This window comes from Monomorium pharaonis, chromosome 3 (assembly GCF_013373865.1).
Source record: "Monomorium pharaonis isolate MP-MQ-018 chromosome 3, ASM1337386v2, whole genome shotgun sequence".
In the NCBI taxonomy this organism is placed as follows: Eukaryota; Metazoa; Arthropoda; class Insecta; order Hymenoptera; family Formicidae; genus Monomorium; species Monomorium pharaonis.
The window spans coordinates 13121099-13138390 of record NC_050469.1 but is presented as its reverse complement, the minus strand read 5'-3'; the positions used below and the strand labels follow the sequence as shown (position 1 = coordinate 13138390).

At 40.9% G+C, this 17292-nt stretch overlaps 1 protein-coding gene across 1 annotated transcript in view; it reads right to left on the bottom strand.

Moving 5' to 3' along the window:
• Positions 1-12173, bottom strand: part of LOC105832629 (transforming growth factor beta activator LRRC32) — a 96455-nt gene extending 84282 nt beyond the window's left edge. The window contains exons 1-2 of the mRNA XM_012673747.3: positions 11554-12173; positions 8656-9215 (exon numbers count right to left, since the gene is read on the bottom strand). Coding sequence (XP_012529201.2) covers positions 8656-8704 — 49 coding nt within the window. The 5' untranslated portion in view covers positions 8705-9215; positions 11554-12173. The remainder of the gene's footprint in view (positions 1-8655; positions 9216-11553) is intronic.
• Positions 12174-17292: the final 5119 nt, after the last annotated feature.

The window sequence follows — 17292 nt, the reverse complement described above, 5'->3', positions numbered from 1 at the left end:
AATAAAGTCATTTGTAGAAACAAAATGGAGCAAACTATATTTTCCCTTTGCTGTAACAACATTTGATGTACTGAAAAATAAAATGTAAAAAAAAATATATATACAATCAAAATTTATCTTATCATTTTTCAGACGTATGCTCGGCAAAATTTTCATCTCGAAGTCGTCTCTCCGCTGTGAAAAAAATTTCGAGCGAGAACGAAATGTCACATTAGTGTAATAAGAGTCATGCAAATGTCAATAATGTTCTTTTCATCTTATTATTTCATCGTCCCGCTAAAGGTACGCGCGCGTAACGTACTATATATATATACTCGTGTCATATATATACTTCTCCATTCAAAAAGCGTATCAACGGATTGTGAAAACCCAGCGATGATTGACGAACACGGCCGCGGTGAAAACGGTAAATATAAATCCATCCCGCTTTTGTTCGCCGTGTGTGTTATCCGGATACTGAATCTTGCATCAATCGATAGACCATTATTCAACCGAATACCGAATAACTCATTTATTGAAAAAAAAAAAAAAAAAAAAAAGGAGTGGGCTCGCGCGCGCGGGTCCTCGATCGCTCTATATCGATTTTCCGGCAATCGGAAAACGCGGTCCGATAAAAGAAAATAACCAAGAGGACCGATGATATCGAATGCGGGCGATATCGCGTCGCCCGGGCCAATCGAATGCGTAAACGGCGTTTAAGTGACGTGATTCGCACCGGTTGCGCGGTATTCAGATGCGTTGTTAAAGGCGTGATTGCCAATTACGTTTTCCGGAAGAATGAAGGGTTGGGAGGGGGAGGGGGGGGGGGAAAAAAAGAAAATCGAGAGCACGTCATCGTCGTCCCCATCGCCGCCGGCGCGGATCACTAGCGCGCGAGCCCGCATGCAAATTGGGGCTTAATTTGTTCGTTAGCGGCGCTTAGCCCACCGAAGAAAAGTTAAATTAAACTAGGGGAAATTCCGCGGGCAACTCCGCGGCCGGCGAATCTACAGGCGAATCGCGTACGAGTCTTCAAATCCGAGCGCGCAAAGCGCATTACGCTCGACGAAGCTCGAAAGATAAATAAAAAAATCTATGGAAGGAACGGAACTATTGCGAGATACACTAAGAAAGATACGAGCGGTATTGTCGGAATATCGATATTTTTATATTTAAATTACTTCGATACCTTAGTGTGCCTTTCGTCACGTATGCGCGGGGGCGAGTATGTTTTTCTGTTGTACGGCGCCGCATTTTATTTTTATGGCATCAATTTTTTATCAACATCATAGTATTTGTATCACGTCGTCGCACGAACGACACTTTATCTTCCGCTTCAAGCAGGTATGAATTATTAATACTGCCAGTGTAAAAAAGCAACTGTATCGGTCTTTATTTATCATCGCTTATCTGTACTGCTGTTGAATTAAAAATCAACTCCCGATCTCGCACCTCTTCGTGAAACATGCACCGAGAAGCGGTGATACCGACGCAATTCTCGCGAATTTTATAGCCGCTCCCAGTTCTTTTTTCTCCGCCGGCTACGTAAAGAGGAAACCCTCTTAAGCAAAGTGGGTGGTAATATACGCGGCGGAGTCCTAGGAATGTTTTAGGTCGAAAAATAATTAAACACCGAAGGAAATTTTCACGGAGAGCAAAGAGAGAGAGAGAGGAGGGGGGGAGGCACAGCAGCATTTCCGCGGGGTATAACAGTCTCGGGGTGCAAAATGCTGGGAAATGAGAAAATGCTGGGTGTTCCCCGTTGGGAACTCGGTGTGCATTAAGATACACCTCGTATAACGTCCAACGTTCACCACGTAACCCACAAAGACGCCGACGCCGCCGCCGCCGTCGCCGTGGCCGTTCGCCCTCCGCTACGCGTACGCTCAAAGAAAACCTTCGATACGAGAAACGATCGCGTTGCACAATACGGCGAAAGCAATTATTTCCACCGTGAGCTCGCTCGTGAACAGAAAAGCAAGCACCAAACGAGAGTAGCAAGCGAGATGACGCGACGACCGTGACGCAATTTCATCCGCGCACATTGCTGTTACCTTTGTGCGTATGTACACCCGAATTTTGGGCAAACGTAATACAGGTTCACGCGCTTTTAACTGTTTGGCATATGTCGCTGTGCGTCGCGTTATGAATACACATGACGCGCGTGTACCGTTCTGCAGAAAAACCGGCGTAAAAATTCATCAAAAACTACTACTAATTGCGACGTTCGAAAAACTTTTTTTTTTTTTTTTTTTTTTTTTGAGGTATTGATGTAAAATTCCTCGAGAGACTAATAAATGAAATTGAAAAGTTAATTATTAATCAATTATTGGAAACAGAACAAATAAAGATATAATTGTCGCTGTTTAAGAGTAGAAATTATTATATAGGGAATTTGAGTTTAAAAAATTGACAATAAAATTTAATTTAGAAAACAAATATTTATATAAATTTTTAAATTTCATATTTTTTGGCAATTTTATATATAATTAAAATTAAAAAAAATAAAATAAAAATAAAATCAAGAGATTATTATTATTATTATTATTATTATTATTATTATTATTATTATTATTATTATTATTTATTGCGGGAAAATGTTTTTGTCTTGCATCTATGTGGAAAGATTTTAAATTTTAGTTAAAACTTGATATTTCCAACATTATTTCCGCAATACAAGTCTATTATACATACAAGTGTATTATCTCTTTATAACATTAAATTATCGACAATAAGATTTCATCTTTTTAATGTATTGTTAATACAATTATCGTTAAACGTTCCAATCTCCAGTTATTAGCAGAATATGACACAAAATTGCTGTTAAACCTGTTCTCAAATGACATTTTCTCTTGTCATTTGATTTCTTGATATATCTAGTTTCCTTTACAATATATTTCATACTACGCCGAAATTTTGTAATCTGTTTTATAGAAGGAAATATTATATATTATATTCAAAATGAACATAACAATCAATTCAAACCATTTGAACAGGAATATTGATCAGTTCGGTTCTTTAGCAAAAAATGACGCAAAATTTTCATGGAATACTAATTTCACCATAATATCTCGGCATTTCCATATTATGTAAAATACATGTTTCTAGTATAAACTGGTTTATTCAGAACCATTATCTTATTACTATCAGTATTGAATTACCATATTCAATAGCACGTTCAGTACAGAGCCGACGGATTACATTGGACGTTTCTAAGCCATGTCAGTTTGAATTTGCAAGTAAAAAATTTTCACAATTGAGGATCCTGCGACTATAGAATTCACGAATTGTGAACCGTACGTAAATTATTACGTTTTCGCTTGGTGGGATTGAATAGCAGTAATAATGCATACAAAAGCAGAAACAGAAAAGAGGAAGCAGGGAAAGGGGAAGGGGAAATCATTAAACTGATCAAAACCCACAGTAAAATGTATCGATTAATTCCTGTCCCATTTTCCAATCGCACAGAAACTAGGCAACGCGCAAGGACCGCCGCGTTTAACCGTGACGCAACGAAATGACGTTTAATTATCATTCATTACCTGCATTATCTACTAATTACACGAACATGAACGTAGAAATCGTTCCCAGCGGTGCGCGCGACGCGAAAGTCAAGCGAAAAGAATCATGTTGTTAAAATCTGTGTGTATATATATATATTTTTTTTTCTTTTAATTACAATTGTATACGTGTTTTCGCAAGAAATGCTTAAACAACGGTTTCTTGTTCACGAAAGGAATTGTCGTGAAATAACGGTGAACATACACGCTCGGGTTAACGTGTGCGATTTTATAGCTGCGTCGCGTCGCGTCGCCTCGGATCGTAGCTTTTTCAATTTTCTCCACGGCAAACAACTGAAATAACCAATTTTGCAACACCAGTTCATCACAATCTTTTAACCGTTTTACGAAAACGACGGTAGAATTCTTAGCCACTTACAGATAAATATACTTTTATATGTATATAAAGATTGGCATTATAAATAGTATTATAATGATTAAATAATGATAAATATATAATCCATAGAATTACTGAATTAGCCTTTGGCGCTAGAAATATCGCCAGCATTTTCTTCGACAGTTGAAGTTTAAATTAGATATGAATCAATATATTAGATTTTCATCAATGTATGAGCTTATATTAGTGGAAAATAAATTCCTGATAAAATAATATTGAATATAATCTGGATTATATGAGATATTACACATACATAATATTTGATTTGCAGCCGGAAATATATCCCTGCTATTCGTCGAGATTTAATAAGGATTTCACAAGATAATTACGTAGGTACTCGTGTCGTATTGATGTGCAAATGTCCACTTCTTTACTTCTGTCATTATATATATACATATGCAAATTATGGAAGTGATCGCATATGTGTGTACAGAAATGTGAAGATTTATTAAGTTAAAACTGAAAATCTCGTGTCGCTTGTTTTATCGTGACAGTTCGTTCTATGATACTGAAAATCTTTAATACACCGTGTGTCTTTTTAAAAGCAATATAGTCCACAATGCTTTTTAGAGAAATAGATGAAAAATAAAGACAATTTTTATGAATTCTTTCATGACGACGTTATTTTTAACTGCTTTACATTTCAAACAGGAAATGTACATTATTTTTTAAGTTTATGAAGAGTTCCACAACTTCCGGCTGTAAATGGTTCTTCGATTAACTTCCGGATTTCTTGCGACAATTTTATTAGAATCGACAAGGAGTACATCGAGTAATTTACGTCTTAATTATCGAACTACTTAAGATGACAGATGAAAGGAACGAATAGTAAAGCCAATTTAAACTCGCTTTAAGAATGCTGCTTTTGATGTAATCTTTCCTCGCAAAATTCTATATAGTATTCTCGTTAACTTATACTCTCTTCACTAAACTTGCTAAATTTAAGCGCATAGTCCAAAGTATACTTTAAGGATAGAGGCTATTAAAATTAAATCATTAATTCTATAGCTTATTCATCATTCCGTTCTGATCTATTTGATCTAAAATGTATATTTTATTCGTTGTATTTAAATACTTTCTTCTGGCATTTAATGACTTTTATCTGTCAAAAGGTCTATTTTCTGCAAATCTTTTAATTTTTAGAACTTTCTTTGTCATACAAATAACGTCGTAAATTGGAGTAAAATAGCAGGATATAAATCAACATATTTTATACAAAATTGTCACCGAACTTAAAGAGAATAATTGTGCTAAGTTTACATTTCCCTCAATTGATTATTAGTGTTTTTTGTCAGTCGCGCGGTGACAAAGAACGAATGATGCAAATCCCGATCTTATTAATAAACTAGAATAGATTTCTATTATAATGATTCGACTGCCAACGTCAAGAATAAACTCGCTAAATATTACAAACGCGAATTCGTCAATTCGTGACCGAAACATGACCAACCGTCGTCGAATAATTATAACCGCGCTGAGTAATTATAATCGAAGCGCAAAATTTCGTGACACGTCAGCAGCGGGTGGATCTTTCCTCTCGCGTCGAACACGCGAATTTCGGGAGTTCGAGGAAAAAGCGCGCGTTCACTCGCGACGACGGCGACGTGCAGTTCCCCGATACCGGGGGCGCAGCTTTTAGTTTACGTTCGAGCTAATGGTTTATTGACGCGACCGACGCGTCCAAGTTCCGACGTTTCTCCGCGGCGTAAGAAGATTACAATGTAACTTTGCCGCCCCGAAGTCGGCGGGCACGTCATCTACGTGAGGCTCCCTCCCGTCGAGTTGGCGCTCGCGCGTGCTCGCGAGATCGAGGTACGCAACGGTTGACGCAATCTCGTTACGTCGTCGTCGTCGTCGTCGGTAGAAACAATTCGAGGCGTACCTCGGGAATGAGAGCGAGGAAGAGAGAGAGAGAGAGAGAGAGAGAGAGAGAGAGAGAGAGAGAGAGAGAGAGAGACTGCGGGCGCGCGCGATGTCTGTCTGCCAGAACATCTAGTTTACGGTGGGATCGAAATTAAATGTGTTTATCATCCGCAATGCGGGGAGAAAGCGAAAATCGCGTTTCCGCAACGAAATTATTAACGGAAGCGTGCCATTAAACTGACGTCGCGCGAAATCCATTTGTTGAAATTATCCTCCCTCGATATCGCCGTGTTCGTAAAGGCGGCGGTGGCGGCGGGCGGGGGGGATGGGGGGAAAACGAGGAACACGATCTTTCAGAATCTCCGCGATCCTCCATTTTTTCTCATTAATGAAACGTCGTGGGAGTAAGTCGTTGAAAAATTCCGTACGAAAGTGGTTGCACGCGCGGCTGGAGGCATGGCCGAAGGAGTGTTACTCGAAGAGACGGAGGGGGTGGGGTGGGGGCGAGGGAGGGGGAGAGTATTACCTCTTCGACTTTATCGACAATTCGAAAAAATCAATTTTCCGGTTATCGTGTGCCGCCCCTTCCGCTGTATCATTTATTGCCCTCGCGCGCGCATTGATCGCGAGTGAGATATGTCCCGGCACGGTGCACGGTCGTGGAGCATCTTTTTGAGTTCTCCGCCATGCCGCTCTCATTCCGAAGACGCGATTTATCAACGGTGGAAGACAGCGATCCCGGGTTTCCATTTAATCACACGCGAGTCGTACACGCTGTACCAGCGCCATTTTTCTTTACGCGGAGACGCACACTTCCCTCTTACCGTCAATTCGCTTTTGAAGAAGAAACGCACGTCTCTCTCTCTCTCTCTCTCTCTCTCTCTCTCTCTCTCTCTCTTTCTCTCTCTCTCTCTCTCTCTCTCTCTTCCTGGATTAAGTGCCCGTGCAGTGAACAACGCGTCTGTCCGACTTTTAAATGTCAGCCTCGCGAGAATGCGTGCCACGTAAAGGTAAGGTAAGGGAACGGAAATTCTACTTCTTTGTAGTAAAATTCTTAACGCTATAAGAGAGCTGGTGCACAAATAATTTATAAATTTTCTTGCAGGCAATATTCATTTATTCATTATTGCAGCACGTTGTGCGGCGTTATAAGGTTTCTAATGACAAGCAGAATTTGTTGTTTACCATAACCGTTCGTATACACGTATTCGCTTGGTTATCATTTATGACATACGTCTGCAGAGTATATTTGCAGATGTATCTATAATACTAATTACTCCTTATTACGAATTCATAAGTGATACAAATCGGATTAGGATCGGATTATATTCCGCAGGCTAGTAATATTAATTTGGAATATTAATTTAAGTTCGAATTAGCAAAGCAAAACAATTAAGATAAAAAATAATTTATTTACATTTACTCAAAATAAACGCGGTACGTTTCGATTTTTTATTCAGTCATCTTCAGTCGCCAATGAATCAAAGATTCATAGAATTCAATAATAACTTAGAATATTCGAAAACAAACAAAAAAGCCACATTGCAAATTGAACTAAAAAATAGTAAAAAATATAAATTGTTTTTATTTTTCTTTTATACTCCACAGATCATGTATAAATTAAAAAAAAACATTGATATAAACATTCTTAAAAAGTTTAATTTAACCAATAAAATAAATAGGAGAAAAGGCCTGTTATAATTAAAAATCTTTTCTCACACAATATACTTTTTCAATTAGATTATTTGTTATAATATATATGCGTTGTTTAAATTTTTCAATTAAATTTGTTTCTTAAATTCATATTTGTTATTATTATTATTATTATTATATATTTATTATCGTGACATCTCTTAATTTATATTTTTACAATTTGATATGTAAAATGGTTTCCTACAAAAATTAAATAATCTAAATTATCTTTTATTAGTAGCATTACATTGTAAATAATTTTTATTCCGGCAAGAGTAAAACAAAATCAGAAAAAAATGTAAACGCGCGCGTGCATGTGTGTGCGTGTGTGTAGCAAAATATAAAATTTCTGACAAGAAACAAACGAGATCAAAGATATTTTTAATTTTTTAAATCTTTGTTCATATCTTTGTTCATATCCTTGTTACAAGTCCGGGAAAAAATTACTGTATTTATAAAGAATAATTTAACAGAACGTATTCGTTGAAAGAGACTTATTAAACTTTAGGTTTGTTTTTTATTGCACTGCTGCACTGGTGCAATAAGTTAGAATAAGACAAATATATTCTTTCTCATTCTAACTTATTGCGCTAGTGCAGCAGTGCAGGAATAAAAAACAAACCTTTTGTTAATAAGAATATTAAAAAAATGACTGCTTTATAGTTTTAATACTTTGCATTTTTAATTTTTATTGTTATAAAATTTATTCAATAAAGGTAAAATATTGTGGCATGAAAGATGTTTCTTTTTTCCTTTTAGGATCTTACAAATTAATTAATTAAAGGCTACAACTTTATTCTTATATCTATCCTATATATCCAGAAGAAAAACAACATATTTATAACACTGGTTTGATGAAACAAAGTTTCGGTTTCCTGAGAATTGAATGTTCTTTTGGAATTCGTTTCTCTTTTCTTCATATACATAAATATAAAATACTTCCAAGGCTAATTCACAAAACGCGCTCGTAATTCAACAACGCTACTGTTGTACCGGACAAGCGAAACCCGGGGACGGCGAAAGTAAAGTTTCCTACGCAAACTTTTCTTTTCGCCGGCAGTTTCGTCCGAAATGTGAAATTCATTTCGAAAAGTGGCAGCGACGCGGCCCCGGGAACGCTTGTCTTCGGTAAACGCTTCGGTGACGCTTCTCGTTCGTACTCACCTGTATCACTGATGGCCCATCGCCATGACGATCTCCCGAGGGGCAGCATCGTCGGTTTTCAGACGGTCGACGTTGAGAAAACGGATCACCTCTCCCTTCCTTTCCCTCAACTTCGTCTTCGTCGTCGTCTTCTTCTTCCTCTTCTTTTTCTTCCTCGCGCACCGAATACCACCACCAGCTTGCCACGGACAAGGAGCTACAGGCTGCCACCGATCCGCGCGCGCGTTCTCACGCACACCATCGTATTACGAGGAACCTGTACGTCCGCTCGCGCGATATCGCGCCGCGCACACGCGCGTCGGTAGGGACGAACCGGTGCGGGTGCGAAGGGAGAAGAGGGGGAGGGGAAAGAGAGAGAGACGAGGTGAAGTTGGCGCAAGGTGAAGCTCGCGACTCGTTAGAAACAACAGCGCGCCGTTCGCGTTTCTCTGGCCTACACCGTCATCACCGTCGCGGACTTTTCCTTCTTCCTCTCCGCGGCAGGAGCGAGAGATTGCGTCACCGCTTCCACGAAGTCGTCGTCGTCGCCGCCGCCGCCGCACGTCGTACGGCGAGTCGTCCTGTATTACATATACATATATGTATGCGTGTAACATGCGTTCGAGCGCGCGCTCGCGCGCGCTCTCTCTCGGCCGAGTTTCCTCTTATTCCTTTAGCCTGTTCAAGGGCAGACGCGCGCTGCGTAGTAGAAAAAAGGACATTCCCCTATCCGGCGTGCGCTCGCGCGCGCGCGTGTATTTCGACCAGTGTTTTTCAACCGGCGGAGCGCGCCGACGCGTCCCTTCACGAAATTGTCTCGGACCCTCCCGCGGTATACGGTGTCGCGTCGACACATTCAATGCATTTTAATTTCGATCTTACTCGGCGAATCGTACAGCGAAACAAATGTCTGTCACCCGCACAACGTTCACCTCGCCGCGCGGGAAACAAATTGGCCCTCAAATCTACGAACGTTGTTTCCCGCGCATAAGCAGGAATGTAAAATACTGTTTAAGAAATTCGATAATCCTGAACGGATATAATTCGCCCGTACGAATTTAGTTTTATCGGGAAAATTATGGCGTTACTCATTCAATAATTTTGATTGAAAGGAAATTTCTAATTCTTCAAATCAAGAATTAAAATCTTGTACTCACTATTATAATATTGAAATAGAAATATTATGTCTTGTTGAAATTTAAAAATATCGAATTCTTTAAAGGCTTTTTAATCTCTTGCTCATACATGAGGTAATAGTTATTGAATTAACACTAATTGACTTTCTTTTTCTGTGCAATAAATTTTGTATATATCGAACGCGATATATATCGAAGCTTCTACCTGTCGCTAAATATTTCCTCGTACCTCGTTACCGGCCTTAATAAGAGCCTTCTTCTCGAAAGAAAAGAGTTGTGAAAATAAAGTTTTGTTCGGAGTTTCCGAATCCGCGGAGGAATTGAAAAATCCCGGGTTTCGTCGTCTCCTCGGTTCCCAAAGTTTTAGCGAGCGAGCGAGCGAGCGAGAGAGAGAGAGAGAGAGAGAGAGAGAGAGAGAGAGAGAGAGAGAGAGAGAAAGAGTTTGGCCGCTGAATTGAGTTCCCGCGAAATTTCGTAATCGAGCGCGAGTATCCGACCCGAAATTTCAGGCGCGCACGTTGATTCCCCGCGATTGATTCACCACCGGCGCGAATCGAAAGTTTACAATTAGAAGCTGGCTCCGAGCAGCACGCTTGGATATGAACTGTGAATTTGGCGTCGGTCCAGATAACCGATAATCGCGAGTTCGATCACTTTCGGCCAGTCGGAAGCACAGTCGGAAACGCAGATTGCGATGCATTCGCGTATGACGCGTGTCCGACAAACGCTGGAGAGAACTGGCGTCGCCGGGCTTATTGTCAGCGCGGAATTACAGAGACGCGTTTGTCGCCGACTCCTCGGTCGATGTCGGTTGACGAGATCGATTCTCGATGAATCGACCACATTAACCGATAAAATCACCGAGAGAAAGAGAAACAAATAAAATTGAAAAAAAAATAACAGTGCTCTCGCGCGTGGAATGTAAGTTACCAAGTTGGGGATTTTCTTTCGCATTTAGGTCTTGTCATTATCAATCCCCCCCCCCCCTTCGTTCTATCCCTCTTGGAGAAAAGGGATATTTGTGAGAAGATAAAAAGTTTGGGGGAATTTTTAGGGGAGAAAATTGTAAGGATCTATATTTGGTATTTTTATCCTGCTATTGACAAATCTAAATCGAGGGGGAAAAAATCCCCAAAACTTGGCAACGCCGCTATCTCGGGGGCACAACGAAGGGACTAGGGTCTAGGGAGTAGAGAATAAGGAGAACATCCTTCACTCTCGGAAACGTAATCTGCGTTACCTTCATCTATCATTTTAGTCTCGGTTTCACGTTTGGCGAACGGCAAGAATAAAATGACATACACGAGCTGCGTTCAGAAACATCACACTTGGGTGCCTCCGGGTATTATCTCATTTTTGTTTAACATTCGATGAATAAGGATAAAACGACAGCTGGGGGGGGGGGGGAAGCACTTAGGTAAAATTTTCGAACGCGGCTATAGGGGGGCCACTAGAATGACGTTTTCGAACGCAGTTCCCGTTCGTCGCATTCCGTTCCATCGGGCGAACTTCGGAGCGCATTGGCCGCGTCGAATTTCTTCAAAATGGAGAGGATCGGCCGTTTGCCGCACAAAGGCGATTTCTCTCTCCCTCTTTCTCTCTCTCTCTCTCTCGCGTCTTACCGCGCGCGCCTAACAACACGATCGAGAAATCGTAAATCCCCCTCGGGACGCGGGCGCGTCACCCGCAAAAGGGATACAAACTCAGGCAGCGCAAGAGGGAACTCGGCGTCACAAAAAATATACAAACGTATAATACACGTGTACATTCACAGAGCACGTACCCGAACAGGTTTCCCGGAGAGGTTAAATCGCCGGGCCGTGCGTCACCGGTGTGGCTAACACGCTCGCCCGCTTTAATCGTAGCGTTTTACGATTCGCCGCGAGCCGAACGGGCGGCGAGTGTGTCTGTCCCACTCGGTAAACACGATAGTATATAATCTAAGAATCCGAGTCCTCCCTTCGAACGCGGGAGAGCGTTATCTCGCGACGAAGTCACCTCGATGGCGTCTCGCGCGCAACTGCGAGCGCCGTTGTTGCCTGCCGCTCGAATCCGATCGGCGGCTCGGCTTTTCGTCGGCGATTTTCCCGGGAAAGGAAAACGCGCGCTCGCGCGCGCGCGCGGGCGCGGGCGCGGGCGTTAGCTCGCGATTTCTCTCCGATTCCTTGCCGACGACGATTACTCGCGGCTCTCCTCTCCTCTCCGGTAGGCGCGCGCGATGACGGAGAGGGAGGAGGTGGAGGAGGAGATGGTGGATTCTAAGCGAAACGACGCGATCGGCAGTGCGGAAGGCGGAGAAGAGCGAAAGCGCGCGCGCGCACGGCCCACTCCGGCCCAGGTCTCACGCTCGACTGTGCGACTCGCCGCGCGCCTGCCGTTCTTCACCCTCGAATCGGACTCTCCGCGCGCGTCACGGTCGGCTGGCGAGGGGGCCGCTACGCTACTACGCGTCGTCGTCGTCGCCGTCCGTTGTCGTCCCCTTGCACCACGAGCGAAGCCTACGCCGTTAGGGTTGGTTCCCGCGCGCCGTTAAGGGCTGCCGGCGTGGCGCGCACGAGGGAGGAGCCGTTTGATAACTTGGGGCAGCGGGACGACGACGTGGCGTCGTTCGTAGGGCAGTGTCTCTCAAAGCCGGCCGTTCGTCCCTTCGAGAAAGGGTGGACAAAAAAAAACACCCCGGGAATCTGACAGCCTCCGCCGCCGCCGCCGTCGCCTTCTACGCACTTTGTGCGACGAAATTGATCGTTATGTACGCGACGTATCGTCGCGACGGCTCGTGCTGAAGATATAATGAATTTTTATATTCTTGTCGTCTGACTCACTCCCCCGCGTAACACCGATAAATACTCGTTACTTCTGAGATTCGTTCGTTGGGATGCTCGAGGTTGTTTACTACGCAATTCATTGTGGCGAATAGTTCGTTTCATAAATAATTGTTAACCATTACTACAGTTAGATTTCCTTGTGCTGAGGAAAAACGTTGAAATTCACAGAAACAAGTGTCACTTGTATTTATTATGGCTGTAAAAAATTTAATTGTGACGAAATATATATATATATTTTTTTATGAATTTTTTTCTTATTCCTTTTGTGAATTAATTGATAGAAATAAAATGTTATTTCGCCATAATTGAAGATTTTAGTGTGATAAGTTTATATTTTACAAATACATTTTTTAATATATTATCTTTAATGTGCGAAAATTAATCCGTTCGAATCACAATTTGAAAAACTGGAAGTTGTTTTTCTTTTAAGATTATTTTGACATTATCGTTATGTATTTTTATATACGTATTTTATATATGTCTTGAATTGTGGGCGACTAAATCTCTGGATTTATTCTCGAAATAATATAAATCGTAAAAAAAATGTTTATAAATTTCCTGCCTGTTCAACGCACAAGTCTCATTTTGATACGCATATCGAATGAGATATGTTTACGAACGGATTTTACGAATGCAATAGAGGACCGTTGTTGGCGCTTTGTTGACAGCCAACAACGATTCTGCAATAAACGAAATTCGAAGTGGAAGTGTTCATAAAATTGTAGTGCTCGGATTTATGTTTTGGGGGTTTTTTATTTATTTTGTTCTCGAGAAATAGGGGAGAAATATGATATACGCAAGGTGTTCCGTAAACATATATCAGCAACGATATAAATGTAGATTAAAAATCTTTGGCAAAAATGCTGAAAAGAACCGGACGTCTGCGTTTGTTATATCTCTATATAATTATTTTTTAAAAATTGACAAATTAAACCTTAAAAAAAAGTTTGAACTTAAGACAACGTTTGCGGATGTAGATAGATGTCTATGTGCCACAGCTAAAATTTATCGCTAATTTTTGTATCTGCTATATTGTCACATATAGAATTTAGTAGTAGCAACATTTTAACGGTGTTTTCTGGAAGATTAAAGTTCTGTTGCCATATAAATATGATTAGCCCTAACATGGATTCAGAAAAACTTTCTGCGTTTACTAACAGTTATAAATTCTGTCACTCTTTCATTCAGATCGATTAGGTGTAAAACATATGCAACATCATAGTATTTGCTAATTTTTCCGCTTTAGTTAATTTTCTTATACCCTGATAATTTTCGTTGCTGTTACAGGATCATTCTTTTCAGGGTGAGAGAATTCACGTCTGACAAATTTAAGCGAATTTCAAGAGAATTTTAATGACTTGCGTTTTATTTCGTTGTCCCGACCACTACTATGAAAACCGTCAAATTATTGTATAATTAATGACAGAGCGTGAATCATTTCCATGGCGATAATATCTGTCATATGCGATTTAATGTAGCAATTAATTTTGGAAATGTTTTCATAAATCTTTCCAGTAAAATTCATAACGGATAATAATACGCTTATACATCACCTAACAGTATGACAATTTAAAATCTATCTAAAGGCATCTATTCGTGATCTTGATTTGCCGTATTAATTAAAGTCCAGGTGTCGGGACTCGCGTTTCTGACAAGCCAATTGAAATTTCGTGGCGGAAGCCGAGCTAGCAGGAAAATTTTAATTTTCCACGAAACTTTTCAGATGTATGCAAAGTGGCGCGAGATGTAAGTTCAGCAAGTTTTCATTTATCCGTGAAAATGGATTTCAAAGATGGCACCGCCACCTCGCGAATGTAGATTCACAGTACTCGCTTTCGTGCCCGCAAATTGAAAGTTAGCTTACAAAAAAGGAAGAGAAAGAGAGAGAGAGAGAGAGACGCTCGGACTTGAGGGACTCAGCACTTGAGCAGCGAGGCAAATAAACCTGGGATAAATTATCCGCTTGTTTTGTCTCGTTAGGCAAAAATTGTTACTTATTTTAAGGGCAATCATTCCGTCGTTAACCTCGATTGCTTTCCTATTCGGCTTTGACAACGAAATGTTAGGTGCAGAGTAGTCCATTCTCTTCTTGCGTCCCGAGTGTCTCTCCACCGTCTATAAATTTACAAGAAAATGTTTCGAAGCGATTTTTAAAACGTATTTGATGCATTTTCATGCATCAATTCAAAACTGAGGACGCGATGTTTGATAAAAAAGAAAAAAAGGCAAATAAATCCATCTCCGCACGATTGAAAAATGTCTCGCGTAAAGTTTAAAATAAATTTAAAATAAATTTGAATCGTACTTTATTATATGAATATAAATTATATATGTTATTTACACGTATAATGGAGAATGCAGAGAATATATGAGAAAGAGAGAATATATAAGAATAATAAAATGCATAAAAATAATAGAATGTAATTATTCGTTTCCGATAATGAGTTACTATTTTGTCGCGGAAAGAACAAAATTTTGTGTAAATTTAAAATTAATTATATATACGCTTTTAACATTAATATAACGTATTTACGCCTTGTACTGTAAAATGCTTTTGCGAATTATATAACAAGCGTTTCACCGGTTCCAATTGTTCTCCCTTCACTATCCACCGTTATAATCCAGACATTATTGCATTTCCAACGGAGCTCAGAATGCAAGAGACGGCTTTTTATTTAACATTTCACCATATCGCGCGTTGATTTATGGCGCGGCTAGAAACAAAAAGCGATCACCCGCGGATACAGAAAAAAAAACCCAGTTGAAACAAATTTGCCTTTTGGATAAACTTCAAACAAACGTCCAACTATTTCGCGTCCTTGCGTGTGGCAAAATGCAACGACGAGCATGACGCACGGGAGGGGGGGGGGGTTGGGGGTGCTTGGCTTTCACGAGTGTCAGGCGGTCGGACAATGTATAATATTAAATTTAGTTCTTTCATCGCCGTTTCATTTAATTTTGCCGCTCGTGCGGATTACATCGTCGACGCCAAAAGAGTCGTGGGATGGAAAGGGGGCGGGGGTGTTAGGCGTTTCGTTTGCGTTGGAAAGTAACGACGCAAAGGGTTGGCGAGGGTAAGTCCGAGGAAGCCGGGTCCGAGAGCAACTTTTCACGGTGTACCGTGGGCATACCGTGGACTTTCCACGATTTTCTCGAATTGGAATTGGCAATGAAGCTACTATCCCGCTAGGATAGCTTTCGTGGAGAAGCGACATGTAATTAATCCTCCAAACGGGCGGCGGAGTAATCGCGTCTCGAAAGAGAGAGAAAGAGAGAGAGAGAGAGAGAAAATCTCGTGGTGTATGCACGACCACTCTCGACGAGGGACTAATAATATCGCAATATCGGGGGCGGGTTTTTGCTGCGACTGCAATTTTTACTTCGCTTCGAAAAGTATGTCGCCGATAACGCGGAAGAGGTCGATCCTGAAGAATTTAAAGAGCCGGAATAAAGTCCCCGTATCGGGTGACTGTTTCCCCGATTGATTATGAAAAATTGATGCTGTTTACAGATGCCGTTTATAAATCAACGAGAGACGCGCACGCTCTCGCGATTAGGAAGATGCCGACGTCACCGTTGGTTCGGACGAACCGCGGGCGAATCTGTAACGGCGATTCCGAGGTTTTTCCCGAGATTCCGAGAAATCTCGATTTTCGAGGGGGAAAAAAAAAGAGAAATAAGAAAATCGGCGGAAAGTGCGTCACGCCCAGCGAGGTCACTTATCGCGAGCCGAGATTTAATGTCACGTGTCGCGACCACCCTGCCGATTTTACTCAGGCACGATACGCTCTTTCATGATTTATAAAGTACAGATGGAAGTAGGATTTACAGTTGTAGCCTCTCCCCTACGAGCCGTACCGCTCGTGCGGGAGCTGTTGTCGAGAGTCATAGTTACCGTAAGTCATCGTATTTTATTATGCCGTTAATAACGGTCGCGGAAGAGCCCATTATGATCCACATAGATGTATCTCGATTATTTCGACACATGAGACGTGTATAGACGCACCGACACGTATATAGACACGTGTAGGAAGAAACGATTTTTTAAAAAGTAATGGATTTTAATAAATGGAGTATATTGTCGCATTTTGACTGGCCTAGCGAAATTGATTCTTCTTTTGTGCAAAAAGCTGAAATTCCCATCGGAGATATTTATGACTATATACGTTAAATATCGTCATCTTAATTCTATACCAAAGCGCGAACATTCCCCGAATGAAATCGAATAATATGTAGTTCACGCGACAGTCCATGATTTAATAATAATGTAGCCATTATTACATTCAATAATAATTAAGTATCGCAATGTTGCAATATTATTATTACATTGTATACGTATAAAGATTCTATTTAGAATATGCAATAATGTTATAGCGCAAACGCTTCATTCATTTGTTTACGCAAATTCGTTATACGCTACAAAACATTTTGCACTAATGCAAGTAACCAGTTAATGTAATTAGCTGGGTAATAATGGCGTTGTCCGGTTACGCGTTTGCTGATTTTGCAGCTTATTAGCGGAAATATGTCGATTGTTTACTAATATCGGTTAGCATCCATCAAAACACACTTGACATTAATACACGAGCGTAACTTTCTGTTAAGGACAATCGATCACGGGCGATATTCGATCATCGGTGACGGTGCGCTTCGCCCCGTTTCTTTCTTTCTTCTTTTTTTTTTTGCTTCTCCTCCGC